The sequence below is a fragment of the Manis javanica genome, chromosome 8 (genome assembly GCF_040802235.1).
Source record: "Manis javanica isolate MJ-LG chromosome 8, MJ_LKY, whole genome shotgun sequence".
In the NCBI taxonomy this organism is placed as follows: Eukaryota; Metazoa; Chordata; class Mammalia; order Pholidota; family Manidae; genus Manis; species Manis javanica.
In genome coordinates, this window is record NC_133163.1 from 85,260,908 (window position 1) to 85,280,697 (window position 19,790).

General features: G+C 43.1%; 1 protein-coding gene across 1 annotated transcript; it reads right to left on the reverse strand.

Annotated features, from left to right (window-relative positions):
• Window positions 1-521: 521 nt before the first annotated feature.
• On the reverse strand, window positions 522-3,659 carry GJD2 (gap junction protein delta 2). The gene is made up of 2 exons (XM_017652023.3): window positions 3,144-3,659; window positions 522-2,114 (listed from the first exon to the last, which is right to left on the reverse strand). Exons 1-2 carry the CDS (start codon window positions 3,212-3,214, stop codon window positions 1,220-1,222), a joined length of 966 nt encoding a protein of 321 aa, XP_017507512.2. The 5' UTR covers window positions 3,215-3,659; the 3' UTR covers window positions 522-1,219.
• Between the last annotated feature and the right edge of the window lie 16,131 nt (window positions 3,660-19,790).

Sequence of the window (19,790 nt, forward strand, 5' to 3'; positions counted from 1 at the left end):
ATGTGAAAGGTACAGTATGGCACTTAAATAAATAAGAGCAGAGAGAAGGAAACATATTCACAGTCCAAAGTAATAGGTTTTGAACCTTTGGTATATGTCTCAAATAAGCATCCATGAACACATGTTAGCCAATAGTGTTTAGCTCCAGATTTCTTAAGCCAGTGATTTTGTGTTTGTTTCAAAAATAACTGATAAAATTATAAACCAGGATTAATGTGGGCCGATTAAGGTCTCTGGTGTGAGCACACAGGTAAATCCAAACCATGGCAAAATGAAGTGCAGCTGTGTTGCACAACATAACTATATAATAAAATGAATGAAATATACCAGTTTGAAATTCTTTGTCTAGGGTAAACACCCTTAATATTAACAACAACAAAAAAAATAAATGCTATCCAAAGTCCACAAGCTGGAAGGCAGAAATACCCCAAAGCTCATAACCACATGCCTAACAGTGCACAACCATCTCACAGAAGTGCTATAGTTGCATATTGCAGTTCCCTCCCTCCCACCCATCCCCTGCCCCTAATAAACAGCACCAGTGCAGTTTGAGTTAAAAAACTGGAAATATCAAGACATTCCTAAGGTTTTCATAATGACTAAGGGCTAGTCAGATGGAGCTTTAATGCAAACCGCTGTCATGGCCATTCCCCAAAAATCACCCCATGTAATTCCCTCTAGCTTGCAGATAAACCGTATTAGGTTTACTGTAAGGCCAGATTCAGAAAAAAGCTGGCATGCTATCCTGGGTTGAAGGAGAGGGGCATGCTGATGGGGGAGGTACATGAAGGATGCCTCAAGGATGTTTGTCCTGCAGCCCAGGATGAAGGGATGTGTTGAAATAGGTCACAGATTTTGTACCAGTGAAATATTTGACTCATGCCATTCACCAAGATACAGAGCTCAACAAGCTCAGTCCTACTTGGAAGCTGTGCAAGTCCACTGTTATCGGGATCAGATTGGGCCATAAAAGAAAAGGGCCCCCAAAAGTCCAACCCATCCATCTCATCACTCTACACAACTATCCTTGTGGAACCCATGGTGTGTCATGTGGTCAAGGTTCTAAGGTTCTACTTTCTCTCCTCTCCCACTGATACAGCCTTACCCTACACCTCAACGGTGAGAGTCACAAGAATGGGGGCCGACAGAGCCACTCTCCAAGTAGTCATTGGCCTCGGGGCTACCTGTCACCCACCAGGCCTTTCCAAAACCTGCCCTTTCACACATAGGCAGAGTCACTGGACTGAGTCCTGCCAAAATTGGGAACACTGACCCTGGGCAGGTCCTTGTTGCGGATCTCATAGACTGACTTCCTCTTGGCTTGGGCCCCTCGCACAGCCAGCTTGATCTTCCGCCATCCCAGGTGGTTGAGTTCGGCCAGGTTGAGCACAACGCAGATGCCACTCACAGCAAACATGAACACTAAAAAGACAGTCTTCTCAGTAGGCCGGGACACATAACATTCCACCTCCTTGATGCAGGGATAGCGGTCACACTCATACAGCCCCGGGACACTGAAGCCATAGAGAAAATATTGGCCCACCAGAAACCCAATCTCCAGGGCATTTCGGAACACCACTTGGATAATGTAGAAGCGGGAGATGCCTTCCTGCCTCCGGAGCTTGGATCGTGCTGCAGTGCGCAGCCCGGATGGATGTGGAGTCAGCTCCTTGACCTCTAAACAGTCTGGCTCTGTTTCCTTGCTGGTGTTCTCTGTGTTCTGCAGCACCCCATTGACAATGGCATTTTGCAGCTTCTTATCTTCTCGTTTGCCACCACCACTGCCCCCACCCCCAGCTCCTCCAGGAACGCCCATGGACTCAGGGGCATCTCTGTCCAGTGCAAGGAAGACAGTAGAGTAGCGGCGTTCTCGCTGCTTGGCAGATTGGTGCACAGAGTAAGTGATGAAGCAGAGACTGGGAGTACACACCATTATGATCTGGAAGACCCAGTAACGAATGTGGGAGATGGGGAAGGCGCGGTCATAGCAGGCCTGGTTACAGCCAGGCTGCAGGGTGTTGCACACAAACATGGTCTGCTCATCGTCATACACGGTCTCCCCCACAATGGCCACAATGAGGATCCGGAAGATCACCACCACAGTCAACAGGATCCTGAGCAGGGGAAGAGCAATGGAGAGAGATTCTTACCCGCTGAGTCACTGATTTAGGAACCCCTGGCCCTGCTGCCCTGCTCTGGGTGTTTTCCAGCATTTTGGCTGGGGAGCTGTCCACGCTTGCCTGGTACTGAGCTGGGAATCTAGGAAACCTTTTTGTCTCTTACCTTTCTGCTAGGTATACTGGGAACACTTTATATTACAGGGATCTCAGGTGTATATATATATATATATCTAGATACTGAACATTTACAACGGATTTCATCTGTATATATGGAATGCACAGAGGCACAAAACACACCTTCACGCTGAATGTGGCAAATGAACATGGAATATCTGAACAGAGTACCTGTTTCAAAGTCTACACAGAGGGTGTATATAACTACATCAAGTAGATATTTAGTTCATTTTGTGTGGATATTGAATTTGATGCTTTATATAAACAGATAGCTATGAAATATATATCCATATATACATAAATATTGTATCTATATGTGTGTGTGTATACACGTATATACATGAAGACACAGAAGTATCAGTTGGGTGGGTGGTTTCTGACGCTGTGTATATCTTAACCGCCAAACCAATTTAGCTTCCTAAGTATTTGTTGGGAAAAGATACATCTGCTAGGAAGAGCGAATCCAGCTGCCCATTTGCCCTTCTCTGTCCAAATACAATCTTGCCTTCCTTGTAGATTCTATTTAGGGAACCGGATGGAGATTGGCTCCGACACAGGGGAGTGGGGGAAGCGCGACTGAGCCAACAAGTCCTTTCCTTATGGGAGAATAGTGAACCCCCGGCGGTGCTCCACAGGGAAGGGATGGAGGGCTGACCGGGGGCAGCTGGGGAGGAGGGCATCGCTGGGATCCGGTAATCCCTTGGTGCTGGGAACACAGACTCGCGGACAGAGGACGATGGCGAGGGGGTAGAGGATGGGCTGGGGGCTGTTGGGGTTTGGTCTGGACGGGAGAGGGGCTGCCCGGGGCCGCCCGACGGGGCCCGCGGCCGGCCGGCTCGGCGCCCTTACCTCCCGATCATGGTGGAGTGCTGCTGCACCGCGGCTTCCAGCAGCCTCTCCAAGATGGTCCATTCCCCCATCGCTGTGCATCCGGAGGCGGCAGACAAAGACTGGGCAGCACGGGGCACGTTCCCGCTCCTGGCCCCTCCCCGGGCCGCACCTCCCGGCTGGAAGCAATTGCCCCGATTAAAGAAGTAAACAATTTTTTAAAAAAATCCACGAGTCCCCTCTCCCTTTTATTGTACTTAAAAGAGGGAAGTGAGGAAAGGAATCCAAGCGCGCCCCGACTGATGGGGCAGCTGGCGCGGCCCGGGGAGCGGGCACGAACCTCCCGCGCCGTCCGGGGTGGCGGCGCGCCGGTCCGCCAGTTCCTGCCCGCGGGGGAGAGTCTCCGGGCGCCGCTCGCCCCGGGGCTGGGGCCGGGGAAGGTGCGGACAGCGGCCCCGCGCCTGGCGCTTCAACGGGCGCCGGGCGCTCCCGCGCTGCGTCCTGCCAGGCCCGGGCGGAGCGCGCGGAGCTGCCTGCCGGGCTCGGGAATCCGCGGCCGCCGCCTCTAATCCGCCCTTAAGTAGTCTCCGCCTGCGTCACGCCAGGTCGGCGGAGCGGAGCCGAGCGCGGCGGGCGGCTGTCGCTGCGCGCGGGGCCCGAGGGGCAGGGGACGCGCGCAGGGGGCGGGGTGAGAGTCCCGGGGACCCAGCGGGGAGTGGGGCGACTTCGAGAGGAAAGATCGAAGCGCCTCTCGGGGCTTCTCCAGGCGCCCAGGTGGCCTTACCTGACCGCCAGCCCCCGGAGGGAGGAGGGGGAGCCAGGAGCAGAGGCGCGGGTGAGGGCGGAGGGGCGTGGGGAGGCAGGCTCGCTTCTCTCCGCGCGTCCCTTGTCTCACGCTTAGCTGGGGTAGGCAACTGAAATCCCCTCTCGGAATAGAGACGCTGCAGGGGGAAGAAGAGTGGGGGGCGACAGGAGGACACTTTTAAATCTCCCTTGGAGAGGACTGCGTGGCTGAGAGGGAGCCTGCTTTCGGTACCTCCGTGGATCCGATGCCGGGGTGAGGAAGGCTTGGTGAGAGTCCACTTAGGCTGCCGCCTAACTGCACGTGTGAAGAAGCTGCGTCTGAGGATGGGCGCCCGGGCCAAGTCTGCACCAAGGAGGTGCCTAGCGAGAGCGGGTGTGTGACCGTGGTTAAGGTCTCGCTTCCTCCGGCGCCAACCCCGAGGCTCTGCTATTTTTTTAAATTTTTTATTTATTTGTTAATGCGGAGGAGGAGGTACTTCCCTGGGTAACTGTGGTCTAATCTGAACTTGAAGAGGCCCAGTATAATACTAGCAGAACCGAAGCCGCTGCCAGCCGCACCCTGCCTCCCCTTTCCTTATGGGGCTTCGGCTTTCTCCCCCTGGACCAGCAGATCCTGGTTTCTGTTTTTAAATTTACCTTTCCGTCTTCAGTTCTGTCTAGAGCAACTGCTTAATTGGTCATTAGAAAATTGAAACAATCGCACCAGGCTGCTAATTAGCTCAGGGATCACTATTAGGAGACACGGTAGTTTGGGAGTGTTTCATATACATGCACCAAAAGCACAATGGGTAAGTAGTTGTCATCCTTTTAAAAATGCAACTGTGAAAAGGTTGCTACCTTATTCCAGGTATATAATGCAGCATTAATTATCCACAGGGATCATAGTACATATGTGTATTCCGTAAGCCACACCATGATAAGCCTTCAGTTCTAGAGCAACCAAGGTGGCTGGGTAAGTGGTGGCCTAGGAGTGGGAAGAAGGGCATGGGTTTGAGTCCACTCACAAGGCACTTCTGATAAAACAACCTTTAAAGGCAAACCCAACTTCAGTGTGGGAGGGATCAGTGATCATATCTTCTAGGCCTGACACCTTTAACCCAAGGAAGCAGCCTCTTATTGCAAAGTAAAAGGGTTCACTAAAAATGAAGAAAAGTATAGGTATAAATGAAACATTAGGCTAAAGCAGGTATTCCTCATTTCCTGCTGGGCAGGGAGGAGGTGCAAAGATGAGGATGATGGATGTGTATCTTGTTATCCAATTGGCTTCCAGAAGGAATGGTGATCCCCCAACTCAGACTTGGTGTGTTTTCGCAGATGTGTCTCCTTCTTCCTTAGGACTTGGGTCTCTGGGTGCCCTCCTTCTCTGGAAGAAACTTTTAGAGTAAAGGCTCTCAGGCAAGGAGTGAATTAATGAGAAAGGCTCACAGGAAATCTGTTTAACATATTTAAATGTCCCTAAATAAGCTATACAATTCAAAGTCTTTATGATCTATATATGTAGCTTAGGTTGCAGGAAACACGTTGTAAATGTTCTTAATGTAGTTTCCAAGCAGCAGGCTCTTACTGCACTGTCAATAGTTAATTTATTATTTTGAAATATATTTAATTCAACAGATTCAACATATGAACACATATATAAACAAACAAGAACACTTATACACAGAACCTATTTTTTAAAAGTCTCATCTATTGGATTCAGTAACCTTTTTTTGATAAAAACCTTATCACCACTGCACTTTGAAAACAAATAACTTTTAATTTTTAAAAATCATTCATAACTGTTTTATACTTATGTTGTATTTCCTTTTTTTAGCCTTATAAATGCCACTTTTAATTAATAATTTGCCCTGATAGTGCTACATTAAATATAAAAGGTTCTGTGTAGAGCTTGGCATCTCTGAGTTTCCTCAGAGTATTGTCTCAACTAGTTAGGTTTGTACTGTCTCAAACTCCGCAGTTGATGATGATCCCCATTTAAATGGACTGGGAAGTTCTTTCCTTTAGCCCTTATTTAAAACTCATTTTACTCTATTAAAGCAATGGTTTGGGATGAAAAACAATGAAACTCATAGAATAAATTGTGTTTTGCATTAGGCCATCTGGGGAAGCTTACTAAAAATACAGAAGCTGGGGTCCCACCCAAACCTGCTAAGTTAAAATCAATGGAGGCCAGGTTTAAGTACCTGCATTTTTATTAACTTCTTGCCATCATCTCTGATAACAATAAGAATTGAGAACTTCAGTGTCTGTGATTATTAGGGCAGGAATGAACTTTAGAAATCAGGAAATCCCGTCCCCTTGTTTCATAGGTGTTTAAGTTGACTCCCAAATCAGGTGGCTTGCCTAAAGTCATACAAGTAGCTAAGGAAAGAGCTATGAAGAAAGTGATATTTAAGAATCCTAGAGAAGAGGACCAAATAATTTAAAAGGATGGTAAATGTGACCTTTGAGGAAGGAAAAGATAATTATGGTGGTTTGGATCATGCGGACATGACCACCTGCAAGCATCTAAAGGGAAATAATACCTGGATGTTAGCTTTGCAAAGCCATGTCTTACCAAAGAGTAATAATACCTCCACTAATAGAGCAGGAAAATATTATCCGCATCAAGAGGGGGAAACTATAATGGCTCACAGCAAAGGGCATTGTTGAATATTCTGATACAGGGAGAGAACAGAGAGTTAACAACAATGATCCAATCTACTATATGGGTATATCTGAATTTGCTCTTATCCTTATATGTGCTTGGAACTTCATTCTTTTCTCAACCACAGATTCCCAGATGAAAATGTTAGCTTTGCAGCTTCAAACATTTTGTAAGTTTGGTAAATGAAACCGCCTAGGAAATTTGTACAAGGTGTAAGAATGAATCTATTGACCTCTCCTCTACTGGACCATGAATTCTTGGAGAGCAGAGGGCATGCTTCCTATGTCATGTGCTTTTCATAGTGCCTGTAGCGTAGTGGAAACTTAAGTTTGTTGAAGAAGTAAGGGTAGCTACTCTGGCTTTCTATCCTGCTCAACCTGGGAAAGCTGCAGTTCCCTGAGAGACATGGGTTCCCTGGGACTACTCCCCAGGGACTGTAAGTTACATTCAGACTGAGAGGAGGAGAAAGGGGTTCACTTTTGTCTGGTGAAAGTTCCTATACCCTTGGGGTAGCCTGGACCCCTCATTAAAAAGCCTTCTTTCTCACTACCACCCCTGTACTCCCACTCTGTGTTGCTCTCACTCACTGTGGTCTTAACACCCACAGAAACAGCCCGGAGGCTTCTGCTGAGCACGCAGCCTCGGAGAGGCAGCCTAGGAGAGCCGAAGAGCTGATCACAGCCCTAGACACAGAGGCTCCAGAGAGTGCCAGCTTCTGTGGCCTTCTGGGGTTTTTGTGGCTCAGGAGGCACAGCATTCAGTTTGGGATTGGTCTCTGTGTTTAAGTCTTCCACATTTCATTCACAAACAGCTAGGATTAACTGAGCTTTATCTCCCCAGTAGCCTACGTACATCTGTTTCCTAATGAAACCATCAGATAAATTGTCTTGAGGGGCAAACCCAACCTGTAAAAGAACATAAGTGGCAAATGAAATCTACTCCTTGCTGCAAAGTAATTTTTCTCTCGTGTGTCCTTCCCTATGTTTAAGCCCCAGCTCAAATGTTTAGGCAAACACTTTTATTTTTGTTTTCCAGACAAAATTTACAGAGTAATATTTCTTACGGGACTAAAACTATCCAACTCACCAATCTTAAGTAGCCCTAAATATGGTGGCTTCCTGGGTGGCCTAGGACTCCCGAGAGAGAGCCTGTTACCTTCAGAACTATTGCGCAGTCTCATGGACAAAAATTCCAAACCAAGTCTCTTAGTTCTAAGAAACTATGTATCCAAATAATGGGGGATATATCTTCTAATCACTAGTCCTTTAAATAAAAGGGTATGTATCCCTTTAAAAAAAGCACATGTACAAATTCCCCATTCCCCACCCAGTTTTTATATAGAGAATATACCTCTGTGTAGTAATATCTCTGGGACTAACTTAATATGACATTGTGGCCAAAGCAGATGTGTGAAATCACAGCAAATAAATTAACACTGCATCACGAATCAAATCAGCCCTTCTGACACATAATCTTTCACGTTTATGTCAAGTCGTGATTCCCATTCACATCAGGGGCTTTCCAGGGGGGCTCATTAAACCTGCAGGAAGAGGTTTCTTTTAAGTCAACACTATTCAAGAGTCATTCAGCTATAGGGCAGAACAGCCTGCCTGGGGTCCGGGTGCCAGCCTCTTCACGCTCCCATTGTTGCTGTCCAGCCAGTTACAGCCGGGCAGGATATAGCTGGGCTCCCAGCTGAGTGCATTTCCAGTCTGTATAAAGGAGACGAGAAAATTGCAGGGGAAATGAACGTGGGTAGGACCTGCCCTTGGCAGAAGAGTTAAGCTGGGAGAATACATGTTAGGTCCCACATGCACCCTTCCTGCACTTTTTCCACACCAGAGTATGCTGCTAAAAGTTGGATTCATCCAGCTGCTTCATATCTACAGCCAAGAGAATTATGTGGAATTGATATTTATCCCCAGAGGAAACTTCTCAAAGATCTGAAGCTTATTTTTAAGGTTCTTCCTTGCTTTCATAATCATACATGTATTCTCCTGATTGCCTGGTATCTTGGCCTCCTGAAACTCAGTCAGTTCTTGTTTTTGCCAGGACTCTGGGGCCTCAGACATGGCCCAGAGGCTTTTGCAATTTTCCAGTTCTTGTCAACTTATCTGCCTTCTGATCACTTTTGGACCAACATCCAAGTCTGGTGTGGAGAACCTCCTTGTTTCTGGAGCTGGGGTGAGACTGAAATGGGACTACCACTCGTTCCTTACTCACATTATGTTCAGCTCCCTTTCTGCAGTGTTTTGATAGTCAGCCAAGGGTGTCAGGAGTGTGGGCTCCAACTTGTCCATTTGATTGTCTTACCTGACTTTCAGAATGCCACACCATATTTCTCCTTTTGATATTACTTCATCATTCCATTTGACTAACAACTGCCTTTGGTCATGTCTCCCATCCCTGGAACTCACTTTGTATCCACATCCAAGTGACCTTTGAACCTCCACCATTGTGCTTCACCCACTCCCCACCCCATACTCCACCATCATAAAGTAATCCGATAAACAAGCACACCAGGGTGTTAATAACTGATAACCACTTAATGTATTATCCTTCTCAAAGGAATTATCCTCATTTAACTTACAAAGCCTTCATTCAAAGAAATGAATTTTTCTGGGTAGCTTTCCAAATACTGCGCAGAAGAAGAGAATAGCTATTTTGGGGCAAGGAATATTCTGAGCCCTTCCAAGTCACACCACACAAGTACTTGCTTCTTTTATTGATCTATAAAGTGGCCCTACTTGCAGAAATACAAGAATTACTTCGATGCAATGGTTCTTTAGCTTTACTGCACCTTAGAACCAGCTGGGAGCTCTGAAAAATCCCACTACCTAGGTTGTATCCCAGACCAATTAAATAAGCATTTCTGAAGGGGAGCCAATGAATTTTTTTTTTTTATTCTCCAAGGTGATTCCAGTATGCAGTCAGGTTTGTGCACTTGTGCAATAATGCCTACCACCAACAGCCCTGCAGCAGTCCAGTAAAATGGGTGTTAGCCTTGTGCTTGGAATGGTGTTTCTGGACAAAGCCAGAATTTCATTCTGAAAATGTGTTCCTGTGTTTCTGTAAGTACTTAGTATAATCCAAACAAGCTAAGTAGTTAGTTGCTAAACTGCAAACACCCATCTCATTTCATCTCAGTCCATTCCTGGCCATCTGGTCCTCTGTATTCCCATTATAGGGCCATGTGTGTATTAATGAAATGATTGCATCCGATTAAATCTTTTATTGAGAGCACAAGCACAGTACATGTATCCTCTTCTCCAACATCACTGTTTCTATCATGATATCAATATAATTAAATTATTCTTTCTATTTCATGCAGAGGTCGGATAGTCTTCCATTAAGATAAGAGTATAAATCAAACATATTATTGCTTACAATAAAATTTCCATTTTGCTGCTTGGTATTGGTGATACAAATATTTCAGTCAAAACTATAGACTTTCCCATGCCAGATACTTGTTAGTGTCTGCATTTAAAATGTCTATTATACAGTTCAGGTTAATAACCAAGTTGCGACAGTTGGTATACAAGAGGGTTCCTCTAAAAACACCGAAAGGTTGAATTAGTCACAGTCACTTTTTTCTCTATTTCTCTAGGCTTCATCTCTACAACAGGTTCAGTGATCAGAAAGCCACATATGTAGACTATATTTTTCTGCCGTTGCTTGTTGGAGTAGGGAAGGGTACAGGCGAAGGGGATCCACTTCTTAACCTAAATACTTACCACAATTTTTTGTATTGTTGCATTGAAGACAGTTCTCTAAGAGAAAATATAGTGCTGTTGTTTAAGGAAAAAGGATGTTTTCCATTTTGAGACATCTGAATGAACAAAAATGAATGAAGGATGGATGAATGGATGAATAGCAGGATTCTTACCTACCCCTTCACCTTCCTAGAGTATATGTTAAAAAAAATCAGTAAAGTACATGTATGTCTACTGTGTGTATATATGCATTGTTACAACCAAATCCCACCAGCCCATTAATGTTACATACAGATTCTTGGCTCCCTCATTTATTTGTTTGCTCAGTGAAGATTTATTCATTGCCTGCTCTGTGCCAGGATACAGAATGAGCAAAATAACATGGTCTCTGACCTCATAGAGTTTAAAATTGAGTAGGAGAGACACATATAAATTAATCAGTCTCAAATATTAATGTGCAATTTTGAAACTGTTAAAAGTGCTAGCAATGGATAGCTCTGAGATACGCAGCCCTGAGTATGTAAGTGGCAGGGAGGAGCTAACCTGCTTTGTGGGGAGGGTTGGGGGGGAAGGCATTCTTCAGCTGAGATCTAAAGGAAAAGTCATAGTAAACCAGGTGAAAGGGATGGAAAGGAGCATTCTGGGCTGGGGGGAACAGCAGTGAAAGGCCCTATAGTAAAAGAAGGTAGCACCTTCAGAGAACTGCAAGGTCTCTGGCTGGTTCACAGAGTTGGGGGAGAGGTTTAAGAAAGGCTGGAAAGGCAGGCAGGGGTCTGATGGAGCAGAGCCTTCCATCTAAGGTAAAGACTTTGGCATTTTTCCTAGCAGTAATATGCAGCTTTTGAAGGCTGGTAAGAGGGGAATGACATGATTAGGTTTGTTTAAAGCTCAAACCATTTACATTATGGAGAGAATAGACTGGAGAGATGGGCAAGAGTGGAGACAGGGAACTAGCCGATGGGTTACACTCAAGAACCCCCATTCACACTTGCCTTCTTTCCCTAGGGACTTTGTGGCTACAGCAAGGAAAGAGCTCTAACATTTAATCCTGTCTATTCTCAGGGAAATGAGCTAGATGACTTTTCAGGAACCATCCCAAACTCACAATCCTCTTTAATTATGTAGGAAATAAATAGGCCCTGATTGTAATGGTCAACATAAATGCCACCATGATCAGTTGAATCTTATGGGCATTACTCCCTGTGATGCCTCTTTCAAACAAGTTTGTCTCTGAGCATAGTTAACAAATTGTGGAAGCCAGGCACCTAGCACTATGTAATAGCAAAGAAGTAATAAGAGTGGGACCCCAGTTAGGGAGGCCAGGGCTCCTGGGCACCTTAGGAACCCAGATTTTGCCTGAGTTGGACAGTTTAGTAGAGGCCAGAGCAAAGTTCAGGTAGAGGGTGGGGTTCTTTGCAGGAGAGCATGTCAAGACATTAATATTTGAGAATTTCCTGAGATTTTGACCATTTTGAATAACATAGTCTAAAGATAGTGCAACTATCAAATAGGATTAAGGGGATCAACACTACTGTTGATAAACAGATTCTGGGTTGCAGAACACAGATGAAAGCTGTTTTCCTGGAAGAGTATAAGTTTACTCCAAATGTGGTGTCGTAACTCAAAAGATTTCTGGGTCTCCTTTTTTAGAATTGTCTTCAGAACCCTTCATTAACATGTCAGAAAATCCTCATTACCTGAAAAATCACACCTCATTTTTCTACTATAAGTTGTATAAGCCAGCCTGATTTCCCAATTTATTTTCATTAGTGGCTCTGAAAATACATTTTTTAATGAGTCTGAATTTAGAAGACAGAAAAAATTATTTGCGTTTGCGTTGTATAGAGTTTCTTGGCAACTGTGAGCTGAGATTCAGGTTCCTTCTGCTTTCCTAGCAAACAAGTTGGAAGGTTTCCCTGTGTTGTCCATTCATATCCACTAACTCCTGGAGAGTTACAGAATCAAATTCCTCTTCAAAGAATGGGTTTGCCATCACTGAGCATATCCATAAACATATCTGCCAGCCCCAGAACAAAGGACAACAAGCAGGGCATGAGTTCCAGAAATATTCCACGACCTGGCAGCAGGCTGTGATGCACACGTGTGTGACCTTCCAAGGAATGTACACAGGGAGTCACTTGGAGGTAGGCCGAGTGGGCGTGTGTTCACAGAATGGGGTGGGAATCCTTTTTTGATGAAAGGATAGGTCACACTGGATAGGTTCACTTTTCACTTCAGGTGTGTTTCCTGGGAGTATTATTGCAATGGTATCATTAACAATACCGCCACCTTTTACTTGCTTTATATTTTGTATCTTAACACTTTTCAGAGCATTACCCAACCCTCTGGGAAAAAGTATTTGCTATTATTTATATTAAAGTATGTGAATTACTTTATTTGGGAGACCTTGAGACTATATTTTAAAGTCTTGTTATATTTTATTTTTTATAGTTATCACTTAGTACAGTCTTTATTCAAAAGACATGTATAAGAAAAATTAATTATCTAAAGAAAGAAATATATGCATACATTTGTTGAATATGACACAGAGATTTAATAGGTTTAGTCTATGTTGAGGAGATAGAGGGTAGTTTGGTTTTCCTGCTCTTCCATTTGATTTCATATATCTTGCAAATACTGAAGAAATTTCCAAGCTCCTACCAATTCAATGCAAAAACTGCAAGAACTACCATAATCTCTCAGGATCACCAAATGCATATTAATCCAGAGCACTTTTAGAGGCACTGATACCATATGTAATCCTCCTCACAACCCTTGATCTGAAAGGCTTTGTCATTGTCAAACTAGAACATGACTCCCAAGGATCCACCTGCAGCCCAGAATCTCTGCTGAGCCCCAGCCCTCTACAGCACACAACCTACTGGGCATCTCCACATGGATGCCTCACAGAATCCTGGAAGTCAAAATATTGATCAGAGGACTTCATTATTTCCTCCCAAATCCTCTCCTATTCAGTTTGCCTCCCAGATTTGTTCTCTGCCATTCTCAGCGTGCTCTGTGCCCTGTGAAGCTGACCTCTACAGACTGAAACTTTGGGTTTGCATCTGGGTTTGGTCAGTGGGAGGCTCTGGCAGAAGACTGAGGCATGGAAGGGGCCTATTTGATTTATTTTTATGTCATTCTCACTGCACAAAATATAACCTACTTGCTCAAGCTAGAAATCTAGAAGTCCATTCCTACTTCCTCACCCATACATCAAATCATTATGACATGTTTATCCGCTAAATAGCTTTAAAAGGATTTTCCATTTCTCTTTCTTTTATAACTTTTTTGATTCAGGCTCTCAAAAGAGCCTCCTTATTTATCTTCTAACCCATCCTTCACAGTGCAGATGGAACAGTCTTTCTATAATGAAATCTGGCCAACCTGCTTACAGTTCCTCAGTGGTTCTACAGCCTTTGGGCTACGTCAGACTCTTCAACAAGCACATAAGGAGAGTCTTAGAATCTGGCCTGTACCTGCCTCTCTAGCTGGATGGCCTGTCCTTTTCATACACACTCCCTACACTCCAGCCACACTGATCTTCAATCCTCGTGTCATTCCCCCTGCACATCCTTCTCCACATTTCCACATTTTCACCTGTGATTTTCTCTGTAGAGCATGTGCATCCCTCCCCTTTCCCACTGGTGGGCCCTGACTCATTGGCTCCCAACTCCCTCCCTGCTCTAACCTCTGAGGGGACCTGTGGCATGCTATGGCATTATGGCACATAATGGAAAGAACGTGGCTGCAGAGAGGTCCTCCACACACACACAAGTTCCAGACCAGCTCCTGTGAGGGGAATTTGGACAGAAATCTTGGCCAGAATAGAGTGAGCATCCTTGAAAACTAAGCACCTCTGGACAGCTCTCAAATCTATTGCCTTTCTTCATCTCCCTGTCATGACCCTAGTTAGGGCCCCTTACCATTTCTTCCCTGAATAGTTCTTTAGCTTTCTCATTGTGCTCCCTGCCTCTAGTCTTATCCCCTCTTACTCACCCTTCATACTGCTACTAGAGTGATCTTGCTGCAAGTCTGATCCTTACTCTCCTACCTGTGGTTCCCCATTAATATAACATTTAAAAGTCAAAACTCTTTAGTATGGTATGTGAGGCCTTACATTAACAAACTCATGCTTATCTCTTTAGTTTCATCTTTTACAGCCTCTCCTTAAATCCTAAACTCCAGCCAGCCTGAACTAGTTACAGTTCCCCAATTCACCATGGCACTCATGTCTCAGGGTATGGTGTGTGATGTGCCCTCTGCCTGGAAAGTCTCTCCTGCAGCCTTCTCCTAACCCCTACTTGTTCAAAACTCAGTCCAGCTCTGCCTCCAGGAAGTTTCCTCCACTGTAAAATAACAGTAGTGTCACTGGGTTGCTGGGAGCATTGCCTGACATATTACTTGGCACCTAATAAGTGCTCAGTAAATATTAGTCTTTGTTCCTCCTTTGTGCTCCTCCAGCACTCTGGACAAATCCCATCAGCTTCCTTGTCCATCTTCCTGGCTTTGAAATCAAGGATTGTATTTTTCATCTCTGTACCCATAGGACCCATGGGAACTGCTCATTGAATAAAACATCCCCTTTTACTGGATATCAACCTGAAGCTTAGCAAGATTAAATGACCTGCTCAAATCACACATCTAGGAAATGGCTATGCCAAGAATCACAACACATATCTTGAAGTATTGAAGCCAATACCTGTTTGGTCCACCTGCATGACCATGTGATCAATGTGTACATGTATTTGTGAAGCAGGAACTGTGCACACCTACAGGCATGTGTCCTCACAAAGGTGGATCAAGTGTTAGGCATGACCTAAGTTCCCCTAATGGAAGAAGAGGATTCGTTATTTTCTCCATCACTACCACTTTGCCCCACCACTTATTTCAGCTTTCTTGTTCTTCCATCTTCCTAAAATAACCATATCATAATTTTGTTGAGTAGTCAGAGTTTATATTATGACATGTAAATGCTGTTTATATTGTACTATATAAACACTCTTCCCAACTTAGTCATGTAGGATTCTGCAATTTCTCCTTCTTTGTATAAAACTTTATTCTCCCTGGTAAGAACATTTTTGTTTGTTTGCTTGATTTTCTAAGATCTTATCATTGCTTCAACCCCCATTACTTCTCTGTCTCAATTACCTCTCAAAATATTCAACTACACCACGTCTATCATTATATTTCCTTGGAGAAACTTCTTCCAGAACATTCTGACTTCTTCACCTGGGACTGATTAGAGAAGTGCACAACTGGTGTACTGCCAGAGAGTACATCCTTGGCTTCCAACGTTTTGGGTGCCAGAGAAGAGTAGTGGGCTTATAGTTTTAATAGTCAGTGTGCAAAGGTCACTTCACTCTTTTGACCATATTGTCTCCCTGTCGTCAGCTATGGACAGTGTCCCTCCAGTCCAGACAGCCCCCTGCAGAGGTCAATTATCCAGTTTTCTGCCACGGTGAGGAAGGCAGTTACTTGGCTGTATAGAGTGGAAAAGGAGATAGAGCGTTTTAATTTGTTCTTAAATACACTTTTAAACCATCATCCCTATTTTAGGTACCTGCATACTTACTCTTCACTTCCAGTTCCTTAACCTTTTTGAAGGCAAGAGGGGAAACAGGTTTGTGCTGCATGAAATACTTCCGTTCAGCTTTTTCTAAAGCTGTTTAGTTATTATCACTTGTCTGTCTGCTTTCCAGTTTTCTATTCTTTGTCTTAATAGATCACGACTTCTTAAAGGCTACTGTCTTGTTAGTGAGATTTCTGAAGGGAATGAGAATAATTGTATGTGTTCCCCCATACACATACAATGGGATGTGGAGGTCCCACAATTTCATTTTTCTGTTGAAGCATTAATTGGTATTCTCCAATAAGGGAATCCTGAAGATAATACACCTAAGCTGAATTCAAGTAAAACATCTGCATTCTGTTGGATTTCTCATGGCCATTTGGAGGTGCATGTCACTAAATGGGTTTTGGTGTCAGGAGTAGTTTGTTTGTTTGTTTGTTTTCCTTAAATATATTGACTGCAAATATGAGCTGAAGCTAATTTGGAGCCCTATCTGCAGGATGCTGCGTGATAGGAGCCAGAAAAAAATCTTAAACCTAAACCCAAGAGAAAAGAAAAATCCAAACATAGTCTGTTAAAAATAAAATAGCAGTGTGGACTAACTGACTAACTGAAGTCTTGTTCTTCCCAAGCAGCTGGAAAAATGATGTTAGCTCAATGTCACTGTGATCTCTCCCTAGAATTCTAATTTTCACTGTTGTCCTTTGAAATCTGGTGACTCTGGAGGGGACCTGGATTGTGCTTGGGATTTCCATCACACACACAGATGCTGAGCACATAGCCAGCTGGAGCATCATTTGCATAAAGAAAGTCTGCTTTGAAAGCAGAGAGGGGATATAGCCACACTTCCCAGGTAGAGTGAGTGCCGCTATGATTCTCTCACATTCAGCTTCAAGTCTTGCATGAAAGCAGACATTGCATTCCATCACTGAGAAGAATTTCTAGTGCCAAGTAGAAAGCAGGATTAAAGGCACATTTGCATCGAAGTTGGGCAAAGCAGCCCAGAGCAGCTGAAATCTGAGCTTAGAATGATGTGCGCTTCCCTTTCAATATCTAAGGGGACTAGTTGTATGGTGCCATGGTGACAGCGTTACTTTCAATGGTTCTTCTGAAGAAATCTTGCAGAAGCATGATCAGAATACATGAAGATTTGCCATTGATTTTATGAGCCACTGACCAAAGTGTTTCATGTCTTATTGTGTTATGTTGTATATTTTTTAACTTTTGAGAAATTACACAAATATTCAGCTTAGAAAAATTAGAATATGCAATTAACAAAACTACCATAGTTTTTCAATTCAGATATAAACACTGTCTTGCAGTTATTTTTCTATTTTTGAGGCAAAGAATGAAAAGGTTTCCTATACTCATAGACCTTCACTGAAAGAATTAAGAAGAACTATTACTCAATAAAGAAGTTAAACCCAGAGTAAGATGTAAGAGAAGAATTATGAAAAATAAAGTGTTCTTGTTCGTAGAAGTATCTACTGTAAATAATTAATATGGGAGGAGTGGGGATAAAAACAAGACAACCGTAACTGAAAGGGCATAGAAATTAGCTTTAGATTGTATTGAGTTAAATGTGTATTAAATGCTTGAGAGCAAACACAGAAAGCATAGAAATGGAATGTAGAAATTCCAGACTAGCAGGGAAAAAACAGGTAGAGAAAACAATTCAATAGATATCAGTGTCTTAGAATGCCCAAGCTACCATAACAAAACACCACAGAATTGACAGCTTAAACAACAGAAATTTATGTTCTCACAGTTTTGGAGGTCCAAGATCAGGGTGCAATCCAATGAAGTTCCTAGTAGGGCTGTCTTCTTGGTTTGCAGATGGCTATCTGCTCACTATGTCTCTTGACGGAGGAGAAAGAGAAAGCAAGCTCTCTGGTGTTTTTTCTAATAAGACACTAACCCCATCATGACCCACCTTCATGACCTTATGTGATCTAATTACTCAATTGCTCCTAACATGATCTATTTTACTATTGTCATTACTCTTATGTGTACTTGACTTTTTTCCTAATAAAAAGTTTTTTTTTTAAAGAATATCTGCAAATTGATTATGGTAAGCTAGTAATTTTAAAACTTTTTTTCACCATGATCCACCCAAAATTTATGTTGTAACCTAGTACATATACCTATAGGCTAAAACAGAGTTCCACAAAGATTATTTAGCCTCACTACATATAATGTACTCTGATATTCTCCGTTCTCTTCCCTTCCTGCTTGGTTATTTTTTTTATTTATTTAATTTATTTTTTATTTTTTATTTTTATTTTTTTTGAGAGGGCATCTCTCATATTTATTGATCAAATGGTTGTTAACAACAATAAAATTCTGTATAGGGGACTCTATGCACAATCATTAATCAACCCCAAGCCTAATTCTCAACAGTCTCCAATCTTCTGAAGCATAACGAACAAGTTCTTACACGGTGAACAAATTCTTACATAGTGAATAAGTTCTTACATGGTGAACAGTGCAAGGGCAGTCATCACAGAAACTTTCGGTTTTGATCACACATTATGAACTATGAACAATCAGGTCAAATATGAATATTCGTTTGATTTTTATAATTGATTTATATGTGATTCCCACATTTCTCCCTTATTATTAGTATTTTTTTTAAATAAAATGCTGAAGTGGTAGGTAGGTGCAAGATAAAGGTAGAAAACATAGTTTAGTGCTGTTAGAGGGCAAATGTAGATGATCAGGTCTGTGCCTATAGACTAAGTATTAACCCAAGCTAGGCAAGGGCAACAAAACATCCATGGATGCAGAAGATTTCTCTCAAAACAGCGGGGGGGGAGTGAGGTTCTAAGCCTCACCTCTGTTGATCCCCAATTTCTCACCCGATGGCCCCCCTGTGACTGTGCCTGTCTTAGGTTGTTCCTCTCTTGACGAATCTTACCCATCACTGGCTAACCAGTCATCTTCCGGGGCCATACAGGGAAATGTAAAGTTGGTAAGTGAGAGAGAAGCAATATTGTTTGAAAAGGTTAGCTTTTAACTTCTTTGCAGATTTATGCCCTGTGGCTTCTATGCCCAGCATTTGTCTTGAGGTATCTTTACCACTTGGAAGAATTATGATACTTGGTAATTTTGATATGAGGCATGAATTCTACTTAAGGGTTGTAATTAGGAAGGAAGAAGAAAAGCTATGGAAGTAGCAGACGGAAGAAAACATGATTATTTCTTTGACATATCTTCTTGTAGAGTAACATAAGCATGTATAGGTTTTAAACTACTAATTAAATGGCATACACACATTAACATAATAGGAATACAGCTACATAACCAAAGCAGACCTACAATTACCAGCCATCTCCAGTGAAACCAAGAAAACCAGTTAGGCACCCTAGACATTTGTGAAAACTTAACAATGATATGATGGATATTGTCTAACTGAATTTGAATAGTTTGAGAAAAATCAGACAAATTAAAACAACACATTCAAGGGAACTGTTCACATCCCATATGTTCTTTTAACAGTAGACAGTCTATAATCGCAAGATTTTGGAGCGCTGCAACTTGCACTTCTCCTAATTCTTGGTTGAGTTCCAACAGTATAGATCCAGTCAAATTTGTTGTTTTACTGTATGCACAGGCCAGCTTAGATATCTCCTTCTTCATTCCAATGGCAAGTCCAGGAACTGGTGGGATGAATGCAGCTACAACTGCAACAGTGCCAGGATCTTTGTTGAAGTTTTTTGATGATCATCTTCTGGAATGACTCTTCCAGAGAATTTTGATGTTGGAACTTCTTTTTCATATCGTATCTTAATTCTTTTTCTGGGTAGCGAAATTAGGCTTTGATCCTCTGTTAGTCCATTCTTGGGTTCTGTGATTCTGCTACTGTTTTGTTCCTTCAGTTTTTCCTTTGTTCTTATACTCCACAGATGAGTGAAATCATTTGGTATTTCTCT

What these genes read in the sequence shown, in the direction of transcription:
- GJD2 (XM_017652023.3), bottom strand. Translation starts at nt 3,214, where the DNA reads ATGGGGGAATGGACCATCTTGGAGAGGCTGCTGGAAGCCGCGGTGCAG. An exon ending in CACTCCACCATGATCGGGAG is followed by an intron (nt 2,115 to 3,143) that starts GTAAGGGCGCCG and finishes TCCCCTGCTCAG; the next exon opens with GATCCTGTTGACTGTGGTGG.